The following is a 22726-nucleotide window of genomic DNA, read 5'->3' as shown; positions in this document are numbered from 1 at the left end:
TTAAATATTTGGTGAGAATATTCAGAGTCTAAACTTTTGACACTAAAATCTGAAAAAGCTTCAAACTCAGTGGTGAATCTGTTTGTTATTGTGCTGTCAGCTATAGCAACCGTGATTCCAAGCTTCATGCAGCCAATTTGTGATTTGATCGCAAATAGTCATCTTGGTGGAGAATATCTGTCCTGTTAATTCCATTTACAAAGCAGTAACTGTTGTCATAGCACTATGGCGAGGCAGAGCCATGTAAGCTACATCTCTGCTGGTTTGAGAACGAACTCTGCTGGTTTGAAAACATCTTCTCTTCTCCCCCTCCTCCCCTGCCAGTGATTATTGATGAGATTTTTTTATTGTTTTCAGTCCACACCTAGCCAACAACTAGGTTACCTAGACTATCTAATGAAAACCAGTTGGCCTAACATTGACGTAATATTCTCTGAGAATGTCCCATCTTTGCAAGTCACAGGCATGGAATAGTACAGGGAGTAATGTTTGCTGCGGTTCAGCAAGGACTTTGGTCTAAATCTCATTCCATCATTGCCTAGATTAAGGTAACAATCACTGACAAAGAGGCAGCAATCTGCTCAAAAGAAAAAACAGCAAAAAAGTTGGAAGTGTCAGAAGTAGCCTCCAACATATTTAATATCAGAGAGAAGCCAGAAGTAGAAGGAGGAAAAATGAAAAAACATCATTTGTGAGCGAGACATCCCTGACCACAGCTTTTTCTAAACTCATCTCTTAAAACAGTAAACATTCCTTTGTTGTTAGCTGTGGTGTGGCTCCAAGAAAGGCAGCAAGCCTGGAAGCGCCAGTACTGACAAGATGCCATTCACATTTTACCACTAAATTACTGTGACTTACTGTGACATACGGGAAGACTGCAGCAGGAACAGCACAGGGAAAGGAAGAAAAGTAAGTGTTGTCTAGGATGAACACAAGCTTCTCCGTAGTCTTGAAAACATCTGCTAATATCAAAACTCAGCATTTCACTCATTTTAGGAAAGCAGAAGGGAACAGGATACAATGTTTAAAATCAGCTAAAGACATAAAAGAATACATCAGGAAAATGGGAAAAGTAGTTTTGGACATCAGTGTCATGGAATAAAGCCTTTGATCTGTGCTTTGTCCATGGAAAAACTGCCCTTGCAGGGACACCAAAGCTGTCTCTGAAACATGGTAGTAGAGCTGTGGCAAAGCTAAATACCGATGTGATGAGACCCTGCTAATGGTCTTCTGAAAGGCCCACCACTGACGAGATTATCCTGCTCCCAGGGACTGAAGTCTGGGGCTGCACTGTCCTGGGTAGAGGTACCACCTCATCTGGAGCTGTGAGGGTAGCTCTATGCAGGGCTGCCTTGCACCACCACGCTTTCACTTCCAATAGCAGAAGAAAGCTTTTAGAGTGGCCCCTTCTTTTAAAGTCATCCCTGCTTTTCTTGTGACTACAAGTTAAAAACAAGAAGAGAGGAAGTGTTACCATGCCAGGACCGGAACATTGCCCTGGGCTGAACATACCACAGTAACTACTATCCCCATGGAAAGCAACAGGCACCGTGTCAAAAACTCATTCGATTCTCAGAGCGCTCTAGGAAGGCCTGAAAAGCACGGGAGGACACAGGTAACTTCACAGATGCCCAGCTGTCTCCAACATCAGCAGGGAAAAAGACTCAACTTAGGAATGGACTGAAAGTTAGGGAAGCAAATGCATAACATGCTGTGCGAAACTGAAAAAAAACCCAACAAAACAAAAACGTAGATACATGTAAAACAAAGTAAATCTCTAAGTTTCTTCAAGATTCTCTGCAAGAAACTGAATCCTTGGCCCAGAATTTGCTTTCAGTTTAAACCAATTCAATTACAATGGGAGCACACAGGCCATGAAACAATCCAGAAGTCAAAACTATACCTTTTTAGGTAAGCACGGCTCTAGTGCATGATTGTATTATACTGTTCAATGGACTGAATAATGATTCTATACTGCTTAAGGAAATCTGAATGCTTTGCATCACCTCTTTCTTACGATTACTGTCTATAAATAGTTGTGGAAGACCCACACCCATTTGCATATCCCAGTAAATGTGTTTCCTCCCCCGCAATATCTCCTCCTAATAGATTAATACTATCAGATCCTCCTGTTCCAACACAAAATCAGAATGTCAGCAAGCTCTCCTTCCACATGATAATCCCCTACTTGATGTACAATGACATTATCCCACCAAAGCTGGAGACAAATTGTATTTCTTGTTGTAATTACAGGCTTTAATAGGTATAGAGGGTTGTTAGGTGTACAGCAACTATTCCCACTAGGGAATCTACAGGAATACAATTGGTGTAGCCAAAGTATTTATGCAGTTGAGACAGTGCTATGATCAATGAAGCCCATCCCTACTTTTAAGGAGTCACTTAAGTAATAAACCATTTCCATATGGATTTGGGTTCGGTGACTTCCATGTGTTATGTTGAAAGGTGGTATGTTTTTCATTTGATATAGCAATTCACATAGTAGGACACAATTAAAAATAAAGGACGATTTCAAGCTTTTTTATATATAGTGCATTGAAATGTAAAAAGAATAGCATTCTGTAATACAATTGCTGAAAAACTGGACAGCAAGATTAAAATTTATGAAGTTGCTAGGAAGTGTTAAATGTGCAAAAACCTAATTAGTATTGAAAAATATTTAAATCTTCCAAGTCCAATGAACTTTTAGAATCTGAGCTTTGCAGCTAGTAATGGTAAGTTAGAAAAATTCAATAGTACTAGACAAACGATTATGAGTAATGCCATTAAATTATTAGCTTGCGACAAGCATTAAATCCTATCCGGAGATATTCTTGAAGGCATTGCCTTCTACATCAATTTGAAGTACTGGTCACATAGGAAATAATTTTTTATTCATTTTTTTCAGTTTGTCTAAATTCTATGCAGGTTCTGGAAGACCAAGAAAACTTTGGGACGCAACCTGAGATTAAGAAAGCATGCTGGATGGCTATAATACCCATGCCAGGATGTGTCTTGGGTGTTTCCAAGCCCTCTAGAGCTCCTCTAGTTGGGCTCTCGTCTTAGGGGTCCGTCAGACTTCATCCTGTATTTATTTCCCAGAAGTTCAACAATAGTGCCAGCAGAAAAACACAACATGAACACAAAACGATGAAAACAAAGCTTCCCTCTTCCCTGTTCTAATATTTTTCTAGTCTCTCTTGTCTGTCCCATCACATACAGTGATCCAGGAAACCAGTCCTTTCCTGGTCGTCTTTTGAAAGGACTCATCCAAGACTGGAGTCATGCTCTTATTAATGGATACACATATGAATATTAAGCAACAACCAATTCTAGAAGAGTTTACTGGCTCTGAGTAGGATAGACTTAATGTTCTCACAGCTGCCAGTAAGGTGCTATATTTTGGATTTGTGTCTAGAACCAATGTTTTGGCTATTGCCGAGCAGTGCTTGCACAGCATCAAGGCTTTCTTTTGCCCCACTCTGTCTGCCAAAGAGGAGGCTGAGCGATTTCCTTTGCTTTACTTGTTAGTTTTTTCCTCTTTCCTTCACCTATCAAGTCATCTTTATCTTTATCTTGACCCATGGGTTTTCTTGCTTTTGTTCTTTCTAGTCTCTTGGGGGTGGGGGAAAGAACTCAATCCACCATAAAGAGCTTACAAGACCTAGAAAAGCTTATTTCAGATTCAGGATATGGGAGGTAAATCTGGGATCAGTCTTTTCTCCAGAAGAGCTACGTAACTGCCATAAAACTGGGACAGCTTCCAAAGGCTGCCTTTGGCAGGGGGGAGTTGACATCCAGGTGAAAGTCTACATAGCTCATTCATCTCACTCAGAGATTACACAGGCCAAGAATATGGCTCATCTCATTGGAAGAAATTTTTTGGTTTGGGTTGGTTTTTGGTTTTGTGGGTTTTTTGGTGTTTGTTTTAAATAAAACCCTCAGCTTCCCAGAGTTCTGATGGGCAGAATCTCCCACATACAGCTATGCAGGAGATGGAGACAGAGGGACACAGGACAGTGACTTGTCTCATCACTATAGATAACCTTTCACGTACCAAAATACTTCAAGTTGCAACATTAAAATAATACTGAAATCCACACAAGTTTGTTTCTGAATTAGTTATTACGTTAATACAATTTTTTTAAACTTAACTTTGTCTTGTATCAGCAACTAGTTTTGAATCAAAACTAGTTTTGGATCATAAACAGACTAATTCCAACCAATAGAAAAGCCAAGAACCAGAACAGTCATGTCTTTAACATTTATGAGTCTATGCTGCATGCACAGACAGCATGCAAACGCAGGTTGCCAGGAGCACTGGCTTTTCTTTTCGACTCTAGGAATAGATTGCCACTAATAAGTACAGGCCAAAAGTAACCATCATGTGTTTTTGGTGGGACAGTCAGGTGGGTTCATGCAAAAGCATGGGCCTCTGTTACAGAACTATCCAGCTTTCTGTTTGTGACTGTTGCTGACTAAAATGTGTATTTTCCCTACCTACTGGCAATGATGTTCTGGTTACACATTTGTTATAAATTTATGATAGGAGAGATGAGAGGTAGGTCATCTGTAAACGATGCTGGGCAAGGGTCAAAAATAAAATATTGTTTAAGTATTCAGTTTCAGACATCCCACAGACAAAATGTTAGGAAAGAAAGATTGAGCAGTCTTGTAAGGGACAAATTAAGAATTAGAATTCCGTAAGTTTTTGTTAAATAATCATTAACAAAATAACCCTCGTGAATATACCATTAGGTATGCTGAATTATCATTTTAATAAGAGGAACGGGGATTCAAATTTCATAACACCGTTAAAATTCTGTCATTATTCACTACTAACTTAATCCCATGCCTCTGGTAGCTGCCTCACACAGGTCAAAAAACCGTTACCATAAAATATGGGCTACTGTAAGACCACTGAACATATTGTATGTACTTGCGATACAAGGCATTTAAAAATAACCTCCAGTCATTTTGCTGATTCATGCTAACAGCTTAGTATGGTGTGTTGGCAGCAATGTAAATTCATGCTAATTTTCTTTGAAATCATTCCTAAAAAAGCAGAAATGGAAGTCAGTGCCAGAATGATTGTCACATAAGTGCAATAATTTATTCACTAAAAAAAAAAAAAAGAAAATATAAAGTCACTTATTAACCCATCTCTGGAAATTTGATTAGTAGGAAGAAAGGAAGGCTTTGACAATTCATGTATCTGAACATATAGGCTGTTACACTGAGATCCTCTCCTGAGCCTCCAAAATCCTGGCATCCCCCCCCAAAAGAAAAAAGGTCATGAGTAGAGAAGAGATATATGCGTGCCCTGAAGCCGATTGCCCCCCCGAGGGCACCGGGGGTCTCCATGCTCACGCTGCCGGGCAGCCCCACTGCTGCAGCCCTGGACCACTGACAGCAACGCCCTGCGGGGACACCATTCACTGCCGCAGCAGCGTGAGTCAGCTCAATTCCCTAAATCCTATTCTGCCTCCATTTTCTTTCTTCCAAGACACAAAATGCTTTGAGAAACAAAACAAGTCTCGCAGCCAGCTAAAATTAACCTCTCCAAATACATAGTGAGCTAAAATGACTCCACTCCATAGCTATTCCAGCTAGCAGTCTTTAATAGCCGCAGAATCATATTTACAGGATGTCCCTAAATATGCATACCAGACTACTTGAGATTTTAAGCGAAATCAATTCCTAGGCACTTTGTGATGGTACTCTGACACAAGCTGAGAAATCTGGTCTTAAGTTCTCGGCTCTTTTCTCTTTCTTTCATTTTAAGGGATAAGTTTTGCTCAAGTACCTATGTCCTCTTCTTTGTCAAATTTTGATGAAATACAATTTTTGGTAAGACAGTATTAAACCCATGCCCTTTAGGATTTTGTCAGCAACTCCATGAGCTCACACTGCAAGCTACTAGGTGTGATATTAACTGGGTTTAGATCTGCTTTGACAAAGGCAATGGGACTATACACCACTTTGGCAAAGTATGGAGCTGTGGCCATTGATGACCAAAATTTCCAGATCCAAAAAATTCTCCACAGGCTACTAACAGTCTTAAACAGTAACTTTTGAAACTGTAACTTTCAGAATGAAAGCTGTTAAGGCTTTTTGGGGTAATGACAGTTTCAGAGACCAATGACCTTTGTTAGGAAGCCTGAAGGAGGCAAGCACACTGCTGCTGCTGCTGAAACAGGTGGCTGCTGAGGGGACACCAAACATGTCTTGCACTTTGCCGAAGTCCCCCTCCCCCAGCTGCAGGCAGGCTAGAGAAAAAGAAAGTCTTGGGCACAGGAAAGGAATGACTCACTTAAGCCACCAGCTGCTGATTTACAGGCAACAGGAGACGTCCCAGTACTGTTCAGACAGGAAACTCATCTTCCACAGATACACATTCTTCATAATAACAGGACAAAGTACAAAGTAGCCACAGTGCATTGCTAGAGCGGTGTTTCTTAGAAGGTTAGCGGCGACTAGCTGCTGAACAGCCATTTAAATAAAACAGATTTTGTCTAGACAAGGGCTTGAATACGCACCAATGGAAGAGTCAAGTGTCCCCAGGTGGAAGCTGAGGGACAAAACAGCAGCTGTGGAAGTCTTGCAGAAGGGCCCTCAATGGCTTTGCCCTCCAACACCCCCACCCTAAACCCCATTTACTTGGTCTCCTGTGAAGCTTCTTTATGCAGATGGAAGTGTTGTTTTTTGGGGATTTTTTTTGTTGTTTTGGGGGTTTGGTTTGTTTGTTTTTTTTTTTTTTAATTAAGAAAAGATTGGTAGGTACAGCTGCAATTTCAACAGAACCCTTCCCAAGACTCTCCTCTTGCTCTGCCTCACTACCAGATACACAGCTCCTTTTTCAGCACTTACGTGTTACAATCCATTGTTTTAATTTTTTCTCCTTGTGATGTTAACATAAGATGGAAGTTATTAGTACATGACAGAGAAAACAGAAGCAAGCACTGGAGTACCCATTTTAAGTCGTGTTGCCTGTTGTCTTGGCAACCAGTTAATAAGCTTTGTTACTCATTTTTCACCAACACCTGACAACAACATCTCTGCAAGATTTGGTATTATTAAGGAGTCTGCTAACTCAGCTGGTTTAGAAGGTGTCAGAAAAGATCTGTGGCATTTCCATTCTGATTCCTATTTTTCAGGAATGATAAATCATCCATAAGTTGCCCAGCAGCTCAATACAGGATGCACAGATACCACTGTGACAACCCATCCCCTTGGAAAAAAAAAAAAAGGCACAAAAAGAGCGTTGGGATCCAGCCATGCTCCCTGCAGTATCAACATGTACATTGCTATTTACTACACAGGGAGAAGGATTAGACCTCAAATTCCTCAAGTGAAAACACAGGAATGCTTTGACAGACGTATTCTCTCGCATGTCTCTCCTTCGAGATTGCAGGCATATGGCATGGGGACAGGGTTGGCCCCTTTTCCTCCAAGCTTCCTTTTGGAGAAAGAGTCCTACCCTTCATATTGCTGCTGTGTGCATCCTCGAGCTGCTTTGAGAAGCACACAGGCATTTACTGAGCCAGAGCTGCAATTACCATAATTAAACATTGTAATCAAACAGGCTTCAGTCCGCAATCAGACCTGACTACGCTAGGAGCTGTGCAGACACAGTAGATGACTCTACCCTTCCTCGAGAGTAAACTGTCTCTGTGTGCGAGTCTCACAAAGGGTTCAGTCTCAAAGGATTGAAAAAAAGGCTGTTTAATTACATCTCACAGACTACCCCGTCACCTTGGATGAATACTTTCCTTGGACAAAAGGTCACCTAGTTACACAAATTCCACAGGATTCCTGATTTTGGGAATATAAGGGAATACATACTTACAATCATCTCTTTAGTATGAATATTGACCATTTCACCAGCTAAACATTCAAAATTCAACATTTGGGTGTTCTAACAGAAATCAAACATTCTGAAATTTTATTAACAAATGACAATAAAAAAATCCCTTCTCCCTACCAAACAGCAGAGAGGATACAAAGGAGTCTCATGCAGATTCAGCATCAGAGAACTCCAGAGAGAAACTACATAAATGATCCTCTGATCTGTGCAGTGGGATTTGGCAGGTGCCAGTGGGCTACCCCACAAAACTTTAGACAAGAAATTGGTCAAGAGGGCTAGCTTTATTCCTGGATGTTCCCTTTATTCAAGTTTCAGGCTTCCTTAATGCTCTTTCAACATAGATTTTGGCAGTTCATTGTTTAAAGATTGAGCAGTGGTGAAAAACACATTCATTACTGCTTGTCATAGAGAGGTTGATGAATTCCAGTCACATGCAATTAAGCTGTAATTCAACACAATGACAGAATAAACAGGCAAGTCTAGACAAACAAGAAAAAAAAAAATCAACCAAAAAATACAATTCCTAGAGAAAAATTCCTTGAGGATTCTGATCTTTCTGTTGAAGAAAGGGGTACACAATCTTATTTTATTAATCATATGAAAGTAGAGTATTTGCTGTATTTTAATTCATGCAATGGTATAAGGATATATCATCTAAAGAAGACAGCAAAAGATATTAGACTCTCTGGAATATTTTTGCTAAAGAAGCAGCACAGAATCTTTTTGCTCCCTGAAATTTTAAAGTAAAACACATACCACACACATGTTAATAATGGGATGCATTGCAACTTGTATTTCTTAAAGATAAACTCTGCTCATTTCACTTATCAGAATACCCTCTCTGTAAAGCAAAGCAACTAGTATCACTGAAAAGCTGAATAGGCTTCATGACATTTAGACTGAAATGAAAGACGTATTCTAGGCCTGAGTTTACTTGCCTTGAGTCTACATGCCTTGACTCTAAATCTTCACAATGAGTATTGTTGTATGGTTCTGTTGGTATTCAAACCAGGGGAAGAATCATAGAGGTTTGGGTTTTTTTCTTAACTCCAGCAATGTTTTACTCTCTATAGATATGGGGAAATGCCGCATAGGCTATAGCAGATTATAGCAGATTTTGCTGTAAGAGGAAGAATTAGTTGCACAAGACATTTTGGTACATTACTCAAAACAGTCAGGTCAATGCCGTCATGCTTGCAAGATATCAAGATCTCTTTGTCAACAATGTGTAGCAAATGACCCTAGGAATGTGATGTAAAAGCGTGATACAACATTTCATAGCCCTTTTTCACCATACTAAAGAGATGTTCCTGAAGCTGGAATTTATAACAGTCATCAGTACTAGGTTGTACTAGTCAATGTGTACGTGGCTATGACAATTTCAATAATGAAAGCAACCTCTGCTCCTTAGAGGTTATATATTTTTACCTGAAAACCATGATTAATCTCACCCATGCTCACTCAGCATTTGTGTTAATGAGATGTTAGAAAACTTACCAAACCCTTGATTCCCATGCAACAAGAACAACATCAAATTATACACTTGACAAAATTGGATTTTTTTTGTTCTGTTCTGCTTTATTGTATGAATCCTCTAAAGGAAGGACAGGCTTGAAGAAAAGGCAGCAGAAGAGATTTAGTCTTATGAGTCCTGTAAATTTCTAATTTCCTCATACAAGCCAAAGAAATTTCCTGTGAGTCAAGGTAGGCCCTCCACCGCTCAGCTTTTCATACCAAGAAGAAACACAGGACTTGAGCCGTGCTTGAGCAACAACTGTGACACTATTTATGGCTCTATCAAACTGTAGAGCTAAACTTCCAGGTAATTTTTTTCGTGTGTGCTCTACCTACTACAATAAGCTTCAGTCTTTGGGACTACTAGTGCTACATAACCAAAATGTTCAGTCAAAAAGTGAGTTTTATTTAACTTTAATGTGACACTAAAACGAACATCTACTACCAAAGTAATCACGGTGATATACACAGTACCTAAAAGGCTGATTATTTTACAGTTAAGTTGTGAGAAAGTTAAAACATTTAATTTTCAAGTCATATTTTAAAATAAAGGAAAAAATTATTCATTGTAAAGAATCACTAATAAAAGTGGGCTCTTAAAAAAAAAAAAAACCAAACAAATAACCCCCTTGTCAAACATTTCCAAACTCACCTCGAACTTCAGGAGAGAATCGAGCTGAATGGCGAGACACAAAAAGTTTCAGTTCTTGGTCCAAGTTGCATTCAACCAAGTTTGTGTCCCATGATCGGATTCCTAAAATTCAAAATAAAAAACACATCTAGCTTGGTACATGAGCACTGGAAGTTTTAACTGAGTATTTCTCCATTTGTATTCATGCTATTTACACATTTCTAAATTCCAAACCCAGCCTCTCTTCCTTTCAAGGCATACAGCTATTTTTTGGAAAGTGAGGAGCGCTCAGAACAAGCATTCTGGAAAGGAATCAGTCACAAGCAAGAGGAAGTCTGCCTTTCCAAATGGTAACCATTCTTCAAGGCCACAGCTTTAGGACTGCTGGTCTCACATCCTAGTAGCCACATTATGAGAAGCTACTGATGTCCCTGAATTGACTTTAAAATAGCGATACACGGATTTACAAAACTGAAAGTGAATCACTTGGAGAAAACTTTAATCACATTGCAGGACCATTGCACTTGTACCTCTGAGAAAAAAAGACAGCATCACCTAGCATGTTGCAAATTAATATTTAAATACCAAGTATTAAATTGCTGACTTCTTCATTCAAAAGCTTTGAAGCATCTCATATTTAAAATTAAAATTTAAGTGATCTTTTATTTATGAAGTATCAAAATTCTAGTTTTGAGATTTAAAAATGTTATGCTTGATCTTTTTTCTTTCAAAAACTAAACAGGACATCTCTATTCCCTACCATTCCCTCCCCCCGCCCCAGCTACTTAGAAAGTGAGATACAATATGGCACAGATACGATTTAAAAAAAATAATGTATTATGCCAAAAAATATTTTTAAGGATTGAAATTTGACTGGGTTGGGAGGGGAGGGGGAGAGTGGGTGGAAATCACTGCAGCCAAATTTATAGTTTCCTTCCATAAGATTTCGATGACTAAATGAAAAAAATCAGGAGAACATGCTCATAATTTTTCTACAGTTTTCTTGTTTTGGAATTGTTCTGAAAAATCTTCTAGTTTTAAAAAATACTGAGCAGGCAGTTGCACTACAGGTAAGTCCAGGCACTGCTGCAATTTTGAACACTAACATTACAGTGATTTTTTTTTTTTTTCCTAAAGGAACATCATTAGTCTTACACAAATTAGCTGGCAAACACAGAAGGGACTGCAGGTGAGGAAGTGTCTGGTGGCTCCTCCCCACATGCCTGACCATGCCTTTGCATGAAATTGTTGAGTTAAATCACTTTGGGGCTTGGCACGAAGGTGCTTGAAGAGGTGTGTGGCCAACCCCTCACTGTGAGACTAGCACCAACACTCCTGCTGGTAACTCTGTCAGGGCTTCAGGCTGTGAACGTTACCGTCAATGCTAGCTCCCATGCTGTATTCTCTTTCAAGGCAGCAGAAGCTTCAGGACTCGCGCTGGCAGAAGCCATGTTGTAGGGCTGAAGGATGAGGAGGAGAAAGAGGGGGAAGAGCAGAGAAACCAGATCTGCAATGCTGGTCTCCCATTGCAGCTCTGAGTACGTTCTCCATGCAAATATGAACATCTGCATTTCAAGAGCCTGAAGCCTCTTCAGGGAGAATTCATCCAGGGCTTTTCCTTGTCAGCATCCCAGTCTAGGTAGGAGCATGCTTACTACTATTATGCTACCAGCTATTAAGTAGCTGCCATTTGAAACTCCAAATAAATTTGGAAATACAGTAGTGCCTGTGTGTTTCATAACCACTCAAGAGAAAAATAACTGAGCTGTAACCAGCCACCTCCACTTCCTGACTGATGCATCATTGTTCAGAGGCATAAGCAGTGAGGCTCTTCTGCAAGTCTCCTTATTTTCATTTCTCAAAAATCTCTTGGCCATATGGTGCATTTTTGGGGCGTAGTTTTGGCAGACAAATACAGCTCAGCAGGCTTTAATGTTTTCCAGGTGTTGGAATATTTAAGAGCAAGAAAATAAAGATGATATAATACCACGCATGTACAGCACATATGAAAACTATGACTAGTAAACCAACATCGATCACAAAGCTGAAGTACATTGAATGAATGAGAGCAGGACTTCAAGAAGCTAGAAGATAAACAGCCCGCTGGCCTCTGACAGCAAGCTTGTGTGGGGAGACTACAAAGCTTCCTGGAGGCCAGTTAAGCGGTATGGACTATGATTCAGCAATGCTAATGATAAGGCCTGTCCACCATCCCTAGCTGCTTTTGCCATGAATCCAAATTTGCTGTAGGGATAGGATTCTGATTAGGCGTAGTCAAGATTGCTGAGCCAGGCAATGCCCAAAATGTAGGACTCAAAATAAATAGCAAAAAAAAAAAAAAGCCTGGACATCCCATGCACACATTAGTTCTAGTTAGTTCTAGAGGCTGAAGCTAGGATTTGGATACAATATCTCAAATCTACAGCTGCATGATTCAGCAATCTGGATGCAAAAATTATGCATGTACATTATAAAGTAGCATAATGTATTATATACGTTATATAACCAAAACAGGTTTGTGTAGAACGGAGGTAAACCTGGAACTAAAATCCAAGGTCAATCCAATGATGTAGATCATTAACAGCATGGACATAACTGCGGGAAGCATGGCTGAACTGGAGCTATTTCTTTCTTTCTGCAGTCTTAGGAGTGCAATGCCACTAGACACAGGACTAATCAGACAGCAGGCAGGACACACCCAGTAGCATCTACCAGACGAAAAAGATCTTTAAGCTTTTCCTTCACTCCCCCCTTCTTTTTTAGTGGACGGTGGGTTGGAGGATTGCCCCCTTTAGCAAAGTCACATCCCAAATGTGATTACTGAAAACGTATCTCATCACGCCATTCCCTCTTCATGATATATTAAGAAATGACTCTGCATTCCACCAGGTTGCGTAGCATCACGCCACTGATGTGTTATCAGCAGATGTTTTCTTTGACACGTTGCTCTGCAGTTTGGCGCATGAATCCACAGTTTTCAGTGGTGGTACTCAGGAGATGTACCAGAGAAGATAGTGAGGCAGAGTTACCAAGAACCCAAAACGCATTTAAGGCTCTGTTTAGAATAAATGTTGAAAGAAGTGGGTTTCTCCAGACTACAGCACACTTTCCACAGAGAAAAAGATCAGTGGAGCCCATATTTGCCTCACGCAGGTAGAGCTTCAGATTCCCAGTGTACCCATCCAGAACAATGCACCTCAAAATTTGATCAAGGTTTTTTTCTACCAGGCAAAACCTCAGTCTGACCCTGACGCCAGGAGCAGTGAGGTGACTTCTAATCCAAAATGATGAATAAAAAGGTCAAAGCTTTCCCTCTGAACATCTAAAACTGCAAGTGGGTGTTATGCTTAGTGGCAGGAGGTAGCAGCAACAGAGCTATGCAGCAGCAACTGTACAATAGAAGCTTCAAGAAGAGACTGAAGAGCATTTCTTCAAAGGAAGGATGACATCAGCTGTCTTGAGGGCAGAAGTTTTATCTATTTGCTCTATAATTTTTAATAATTTAATTAAAATCCAGCCAATTCACTTGTGACACAGACAAAAATTAGATAGAATTAGGGAAGCGCAATGCTGAAGAGGCTCTGAATGACAAAGCATCTGCCTCAGTAGTTCTCCCTAGGAGACAATGGTAGCAATAAAGATGAACAGGTCATGGTGAAGCTGGTTAGCTGTGATGAGGCAGCCCTTTACCACAAACAGTTGTGAAAAAGAATCAAGAGAAATAGCCAACTAAAGCAACAATGCTTGAGAAAGCAACAATAGAGACAAATGAAGTCCTAGCTGGACTGCTGAACCACACCTACATGACAAGGCTGCTACCAATTCCCCATTCCAGGGTCTCATCCTCTGCTCTAACAATGGCAGGTTGCTGAAATCTCTGCTTTCACTGGCCCAGAACAAAAATATATGTTACAAAATCAGGTATCAATTGAGTTTAACAAACTCAAATAGGGTCCAGCAATAATTTTCTTTGTGCTTCATACCACTATTACTGCAACGGGGCTTTTTTTCTCCTGCTCTGCGCGCACGCTGCAATCTATTGTATGAAAAGACACAATGAGAACTTACAAAACTGTCATTTCACTTGTGGTACCTTCTCCCATCGCCATCGTAAGAAAAAGGACAAACAAACAGCGAGTCAAAGCAGCCTGTAGCCGGACGATAAATGAGGCTGAGCGCTCAGGTATTAGCCTTGTTACCCATAAGGTTTTTCTTCATTGAAATATACATATATATGCACATGGGAAGCTTGGGTCCCGAAAATTTCTCCAGCCGAGAGAAAAGTCTCACCGCCCAAAGTTAGACACAAAGGCAGGGCTGCACTCCCGCTCGGGCAGCCTTTGCCGCCGAGGAGGAAAACGCCCCGAACGCCGCCGGTTCGGTTGGGCGGCGGCAAGGACGGGGGTTTGCGGGCAGCAGCCGCCCCGCAGCCCCATGCCCATGCCCGTGCTCATGCCCATCCTCATCCCCATCCCCAGCCGCCTTTGCCGCCGGCGCCGCGGCCGCCCTTTGTCCGCTGCGGGCTGCCATAGGGACCGCAGTGCGGACCGCGCCACGCCCACCCGCCGGTGTCGCCGGGCAGACGGGGCTCGGCGGCGGCGCCGCGGGCACCGGGCTCCCGTCCAGTCCCCGTCCCTGTCCCCGTCCCTGTCCCCTCCGATGGGGGGGGGGGGGGGGGGGGGTCGCTGCTGGGCTGGCTCTCGGGGCCCGGCCCGCCCGCACCCCACCGGGGGAGGATGAAAAACAAAAAGGGGTGGGGAGGGGGTGCGGGGGGGAGTGGGTGCGGCGGGACCGTCGTGGAATAAAGAACCGGGGACCGCGGCTTGGCGGCTCGTGTGGCCGTGCCCTGCGTGGGGTTGGGGGGCGTGTGTGGGGTGGGGTGAGCCCCGTCCGCGTCCGAGGAGTCGGAAGCCGCCGGCGGGGGGGGCGCGCCGCGGCGCTGCCTGCGGCGTCCCCGCTCCCCGCCGCCTCACCTCGCTCGATGTTGGCGATGGCCCGCCGCAGGTGCTCGTCGGTCACCAGCTCCCCGATGACCACCAGCAGGTAAAACTTGCTGTCCAGGAAGCGGTGGGAGAGGCTGGGAGAGGTAGGGTTGGGGATGCTGCAGGAGGGTTCCGGGTCCACTTCCACCACCACGGTGGCCATCGTCGCCGCCTCCCCGCGGCCCTGGGGCGCTGAGGGGAGAAGGGCGGCTCGGCGGCGGCTCCGCAGGCGGCAGGGGAGTGAGGGCGGGCGGGGAGGCGGCGGCCCTTTTATACGGAGACGGTGCAGGGCAGGGACCTGGCGAGAAGGAGGAGGAGGAGGAGGAGGAGGAGGAGGAGGAGGAGGAAGGGGGGGAGCCGGCGCATCCCCGCGCCGCCGCCGCCGCGTTTCCAGCATCCACAGCTGATGTCATCTGCGGCAAATCCTCCCCGCGGCGGCCCCCGGAAGCAGGAAGGACGCGGGGGGCGAACAACGGCCCGAGGGGAGGCCGAGGGATGCGCCCCGGGACCGGCTACCGGCCCCGGCGGGGGTAGCCCCCGTGCGGCGCGCATCCCGCGCCCCGCCGCCATCCCGCATCCCTTGCTCCCGGGGTCTGGGCCTCCCGGGGAGCTTCCCGGGGGTCCAGCCGTGAAGGACGCGGGTGGGGAGCCGCAAGTGGTGCGGCCCTGGGAGACCTGAGGAAGCTCATCTGGACGTCGAGGGATGGCAAAGTGGTTCCACTGTCCGAGGCCGAGGGTCCTGTCTCCTGCATCGCACTGTAGCACTGCAGCAAAATTTGAGTCATAATTCCCACCACCACCACACACACAACAAAACAGCTATCTAAATAGTCTTGCTACCTTTTTTAATTTTAAAACATTTTGCTTAATAATATAGTTCAAACATAGCCTTTCCGCACATATTCAAGGCCCGTGGATATATGACTTAAAAGCACTAGTTTTGGACAAGATGCCGAAACCCATACTCTTAAGGCGCCAGAAGTTCAAAGGGCTTTGGGTAACTAATTTTGACCAGACTCAAGCAACTCTAGGGAGCAATGGTATCGGAAAACATCTCCAATTACCAAAACAAAGGCTTCGTTCCCTCCGCATAAAAGTTAGGCATCTGCTCACCCATACTGAGACCCACTCAAGAGATAAACTCAAATCACTTCCTAAAAGTGTTTTGCCCTCTCCTAAAATGGGATAGAGCAGTCAGATAAATCAGCCCCTCTGAGATATTCCTCTCACTTTACTGACAGAAGCAAGGCACTGGTTATGCTAAGCCTCTTGTTTATATGGCTAAAGTGATGTGGGAGAAATCTCACTGTGACCTAGGTAAGGGTATAAATGTTTATAGCCTGGTTTTTAAGATAACCTCTGGTCCCTAACTGAGAAGATACTTCCCCTGTGTGCAGGTCCTTCCAGTACTGACTGCTCAAATTCCCTGCCTGCTGCTCAGAAACACAGAGTTGCCTGGATGAACTGATACATCAGTCCTGTTTTCTTAGAATATGTACTTTGTTCCAGGGCACACTGGGCTCATTCTAATTAACATGCATTTCAGGTTGTTACTGCTCAGTTACTTGTCTTACTTGCCTAGAGGCACCCACAAGGGTTGAAACACCATTGTTGTAGGTGCTCCTCCCTAATGTTATGTCTGCCTATAGCACCTAATGTTTTTAATATGAATAGTTCCTCTGCATTGAGAGCCTTGGCTAATACGCCGTGATGCATTTGGATGTTGCATCCAAAGCAGACTATTTTTCTGAGCTGCCGTTAGTCTGAAGGTTGTAGAATGCGGACAAGCATTTTTACAGCCATGTCAGGTAGCTGAGATGACACAGTGGTGAAGAGCAACGGTGCTCATTCTTCACTACAGCTGACGCTGCTGACAGAACAAATGCATTGGCATAGATGTAGACAAAATAGCAGCAGTTTTTCTAAAGCTTGCAGGGTATTCATAGGTACAAAGTGTGGCTCTTTGGGTACCCCTGTTTATCTGAGCCCAGCTGTGACTTTGGTGTTTCCTCACTGATCCTGGCAGTTTCTATAGGGTAGTATAGATGCCTACCTAGAAATAATGTCCACTCTGCTGTGGCCGTGTCCTATATGACCCCCACCCTAATAATGTATTATAGGTACGCTCAAGACTTCCCACATGGTGCCCACTGGAGACAGCCAGCTTCTGGCTTCTCTCACTGAAATATGTAGCTTTGGGATAAGCCTATATTTCAGTCAATGACAAGAGCAGCTGGTCTCTGGAGCATGGAAGGGGCTTGCCAAGGGGACTTGCTGACTGGTTGCAGAATAGACTGGTAGTGGTTCCCGGACATAAAGGTAAACAACTACTTGCCTCACAAGCACAGCAAGTTAAATGCATTACTCTGAGAAATGCACACAAGTACACAAAATGCATTATATGTGCTTTTTAGCACTTTCTTATTTTATGAAAAAATGAAGACATGCGTAACTGGAAAAATGCCCCTTAATTTGAAAAGTAAGAGGTGAAAAGAATGTATTGTATCAAAGAAGAAAATGCTTACATAGAGGTATGTAATACAGATATGTTTGAAGTACTCTGATGAGGTAGTCCTCTATTGTATATTGCGCTGTAAAATAATGCGCAGCAAGAACATGGTATGATAAAAGGTGAACTGTTGCAGTCAAACTATCTTGTGATGGGAGATGTGTCACACACTAAAACCCTAAGGACAAGAGGCTGCCTTTGGAAGAGAATGGTCTTGCACTAAACTCTTCAAGGGATGCAGACCTCTGCCCTCATCTTTTCACAAGCATATGCTGCTTCATGGCAGTTAGACAAGAAAAGAGGCTTTAACCTCCTGGATGTGTATTTGAGGAAGCTGCAGGTTCCCAGCTCCGTGGCCAGTGTTCACGCTGTGACTTGCCCTGTCGGTACTTCACTCGGGTACTTTTGTTTGTCATCATCCTTCCCTATCTGGAAACCCATTTATATTCTGCAATATGGAGCATATCAACAGATCCACTGCTGGGTGAAATGTGGAGATGTGCTGCCTAAAGCTGACTCAGTGTCATGTGACCCTCACTGTTTGAAAGTGATACCAGCTTCCCAGCTGCAGCCACATCACATCGATACACCACTTCAGCAGAAGAAACAGCAAAACTCATGTGGACTGTGGAATATGTCTTGCTGTTTTAAAGAGGATGATTGATACCCACTGCTGTCTGGCTTTTATTCACTTTGCTTTGGTTTGGTTTTGTATGTTCAATACCAAACCGGTGTCCCCCAGTAGAACATAGTCAGATATTACATGTAGAGCTGTATTTTTCTTGTGGATCTGGTATTTTTAAAAGTAAACAGGCAGTTTTAAATAAGGGACTTGAAGTCTAAAACTAGAACATACTTCTTGGTTATGTGTGCCATTTGTTACCCACTAATATTGAGGTTTCGTTCAAGTGCTGTCTTCAAGTTTTAAATGAGGTTTCAATGATGCACCGAGACTAGGTGGGGTGGGTCTTTGATCAGCCTGGTCTAGTGGGAGGTGTCCCTGCCCATGGCAGGGGGGTTGGAACTAGATGATCTGTAAGGTCCCTTCCAACGCAAACCATTCTATGATTCTATGGTGCACAAACCCTTACACTGGCCGTTTGTCCTAGGACAAATGTCATCCCTAGCATAAAAGAAATAAACGTCCATGTGCATTACTTCAGACCAATTTAAGAACTTTCCTGAAAGTGAAGTGGTTCAGACGACTCTCTTCACTAGAGAAAAGTCAATCTGAGGAGTGCACAATGCATCATGAAGTGGGTTCCTAAAGCAGGTATGTTTTCATAAGGAGAGGCAGTAAGGCTTAACATATTTTAGTGATGAAGCTTTGCCAGCCTACACCAGCAGTGAAAGAATCACAGAATGGCTTAGGTTGGAAAGGACCTCTGGACGTCATCTTGCCTAATCCCCCTGCTCAGGCAGAACCACTTACAGTAGGTTGCTCAGAGTTGTGTTGAGTCAGGTTTGCATATCTCCATGGAGGGAGACTCACCACCTCTCTGGGAAACCTGTGCCAGTGCTCCATCACCCTCACACTGAAAAAGTGTTTCCTGATGTATGATGAAGTCAAGAACATGCGACCAATATTACAAGAAATAATACCCATAACATTTTGTACCTTGCCTGATGCATTCCGTGACTTACCGTCACTCTCAATATGCCCACTCCCACATGTGTGACCCCACACTCCCCATTTCTTGCAGTCAGCAGCTCCACCACCCCTACATGGTCCAGCCTTGACCTCCCAGAGTCTCCTCCATGCGTTGCTCCTTTAGGGCAATTCAGCAGAGCACACAACAGCGGCGCAGGCACAGAGGGACAGTCGGCACATTGCCCTGACCCCAGCAGAGCAGAAGTGCCATCCTGCAGCCACAGGCCATGATGTAATGAGTCAGGAGCCCTGCACGTCCCTGCAAGAACCTGACCGTGTGGTTCATAAAGGCAACTCCCCTTGCCTTCCCCCATTTTTTTTTAGGTAGGGTGGCAACCTCATCCCCAACATCCTCAAGCTGGAGGAGCTTCTCCTTCAGCAGCGATAAGGCAAAGGCCATGGGCACCTGAGTGAGCAACCAGGGACTTGGCCTTCAGGAGAGACTCTTCAAGAGGGGAAATACTTACTTTACTTTTTAAGATGGCAAGCTTTATGTTTAACTACATGAGAAATAAAAATTACTCGACCGATATTCATTTCAAGTATTTTAAATTACATTACTTCAATTTTAATTATTACTTTTTAAACTGCAAAAGAAAGAAAATTTTTATTTGCTTGTGGTGAAATGTCCATTTCAGTTGGTATTTCATCTGTTTCCCACTCCTCCCACTTTCCCCATAGAAAAGGGGGAGTGAAATATTAAAATAAAAAAAGTGAGGAAAGCAACACTATTGCTTTTAAAAATAACATTTTCTCTCACTTTCAACTTTCTCTCTTGAAGTGAGAGAAAAATAACACCAAGTAACATCTTGCTTTAGTTCCCAATGGAAAAAATTAAATATTTTTATATTAGAGTAATTTCCCTCTTTTTATTCAGTGGAAAAAGAAGTTAGAAGTGAAAAAAAGGAAAAATATGTTATTTAACTTCAGTGAGAATGAATTAGAAAAAAAAGGCATTAAAAAAGACGAAATAGAAATTAACAGTTTTGAATAAACTTATCCTGAAAGTTGCAACAAAAACCCATATGGTTCTGCACGAAAAAAAATGATTTCTTCTCCACTGTTGGACAGGAAATACATCAGTTTTAAGTCATTAGATCCTGTTTGCTAATTAGGATCATGCTTAAAATTTAGCAATAAATGATAATAAATACTTGGAAAGCAATGGTACCCATTGTACCGCAAAATTGGATGTATAATTAAATCACCACCAGCAGCAAAAATAATGGTAAGACAATGTCAGTCGGCATCAGGCAGCAGTTTTGAGCTTCCGTTGAGCAGTTTTGAACCTTCTGAACAAGAGAGAGAGGAATGGTCTGTCGATATGGGATAGATATAGTTTGGGTTTCAGGAGGTGGGTTCTGCAGGTTTTTAATTCTTGTTGAAGGACAGCAAGTGGCAGAATTACATTTGGCTTCTAGGGACAAGATACAGTTTATCTCTTATCGCACCAGCCTGAGGAGCCCTGCAGTCCAGAGGCTCAACGCAGGCTCCCTTTTCAAGACAGTTTTAGAGCTCCCTCTTTACTTAAGAGGGGTGTGAATTAAGCCATGGGTTTTGAATGACTATGTGTACAGTATCACCTGCTTAATTTGGGGGGGGCATCTGGAAGCTGAGAGTTCCTGCAAGGTGGTGTTGGCTGCCCTACCACCCGGGCACAGGTTGCCTGAAACCTGTCTGGCCTGGCAGCACAACCTGTCCATGGCCCAGCTGGAAGACCAACAGCTCTCTGGTATGCCACTTGTTAGTCTTGTTACTCGCTGCAAGCACAGTAGAGAAAAATATTGATGGGCTGTCGGTCACACGCTGCTCCATCCCAGCTATTTGGGTGGTAAAAAACATGGTTGGGTTTCTTTTTTGTTTTCCACCCAGGATGAATCATCTAAAGCTGCCTCTGGGAACCCAACAGCAAGTAGATATTTTACATGGTATTCTCATCTAGTTTTAAGACATGCCTTAAAATCCTTTGCAGAGGTTGCCTAGCTCTGCTAGTTCTGTAGAAAATTGATTATTATTGTTTTACAAGGGTTCATTCTCATGTTCACTTGAGCACACTATAATATAAATGGCATACTGCTACTGCACAGAGAATAGGAATCAAGAAATCCAGCCAAGCATCATTTCATAGAATGCACTGACAGGCTTCTGAACGTGGAAGCTGGGGAACTGCTGGATCTGCCTACTGCAGAGGTCCAGCAGACCACGGTCCTGCACTGGGAACATCCCAGCTCTTCAAGGCCATGGCAATTTCACGTATTTCATAGCTGCAACCAAGGTAGTACATCATTTTGCACCCTTACCCAGGATTTTTTTGCATGCAAACTACATTCCTGCAAGGGTCTTGATGGGGCCTTTCATTCTAGTTCCCTTTCAGCAACTCTGGATTTCACCTAGATATGTGTAGTAAGTTACAATGAAATGTGGCCTCTTCCTAAGAAAGTAATTTGTGATTCTGATATCGCCTAAACAGGTTTTAGTCATTCTACTGAAGTACCTACAACAATCCAGTTCTTTAACCATTTCAACTACAATAAAAACTCATACTTTTTGCATAGAACTTGATACTCTTCCAGAATAAACAGCAGGAATGGTTAACTTCATTTTACATGTCTCTCAAAACAAATTCCGGAGTTGTTCATTCAGACCACCTACAAGACTGACCATCTGCTTCCTTTCCAGCTTCTTGCATTTTCTATTGTGGCTTAGTAGAAACATTACTATTGGTACAATTTTGCAGCATCATTTTGGCTTTTTTTTTTTTTTTTGATCTTCCCTTTTGTTTCTGTCTACTATTTATCTGTCTGTTCTGTGTACTCCAATAGGCTGATGCAACGTAAAGATGATTTAAGGATGTTTTTCCTCTGATCTTTTCTTCCTACTTTATCTGCTCTTTGATTTAATAAGTCATTCCTAGTCATCAGTATTTTGCAGTAGGTCGGGATGTGCTGACTAAGCGTCACACTGCAGGATTTAGTGAATGGCCTGAGTGGAGAGTGTGCAGCAGGGCTGCCCAGCGAGGGCAGCAAGCTGAGCATTTTGCTAAAGGGCCCCTGTTTTGAGAGTGGGCAGAGACCACCACCACTGTGCATTCTGATATACAGAGGGTCACTGCCAGTCTTGCGCCCATGGGAGTCTCTGCTGGTCCTGCCATGGCAGTGCCCCAAGAGTCCTTGTGCAGCTGGAACCATGCCATGGGACAGACGATTTCTCTCTAAGAATTGTCCTGATTTTTGTCAGGTATCCTGTTTGCCAGATGTTGCATGATAACTTCTTTGGGTAATGCTAGAGTGCTGTTATCACGTTTCTGAAATACAGAGAAGTTTTGTTCTTCATTATGTACAAAAGCAGTAGGGCAACAATGTTAGAGCTGTTGCTGACAAGTATGATTTCCAGTGCAAAAATATAGATCCACAACTCAGTAAGTTTCAAAATGCAGAAAAGAAGCATTATTTTTAATGTTCTTTTCCAAATATTCCATTCAGTTTCACTCAAGATAGCTTGAACTTCTTTGGTTGTTTTCCAACTTCTCTTCATGCTGGTTCCAACAACTTTTTGAATTCCAAATTTGAAAGGT

General features: G+C 43.0%; 1 protein-coding gene across 1 annotated transcript in view; it reads right to left on the bottom strand.

The window, feature by feature from the left end:
• Positions 1–15252, bottom strand: part of MAP1B (microtubule associated protein 1B) — a 71330-nt gene extending 56078 nt beyond the window's left edge. The window contains exons 1-2 of the mRNA XM_063319778.1: positions 14984–15252; positions 10032–10133 (exon numbers count right to left, since the gene is read on the bottom strand). Coding sequence (XP_063175848.1) covers positions 10032–10133; positions 14984–15155 — 274 coding nt within the window. The 5' untranslated portion in view covers positions 15156–15252. The remainder of the gene's footprint in view (positions 1–10031; positions 10134–14983) is intronic.
• Between the last annotated feature and the right edge of the window lie 7474 nt (positions 15253–22726).

Source organism: Chroicocephalus ridibundus, chromosome Z (genome assembly GCF_963924245.1).
Source record: "Chroicocephalus ridibundus chromosome Z, bChrRid1.1, whole genome shotgun sequence".
Taxonomy (NCBI): domain Eukaryota; kingdom Metazoa; phylum Chordata; class Aves; order Charadriiformes; family Laridae; genus Chroicocephalus; species Chroicocephalus ridibundus.
Note: the sequence above shows the minus strand (reverse complement) of the source record. Positions and strands in the feature narration are given on the sequence as shown.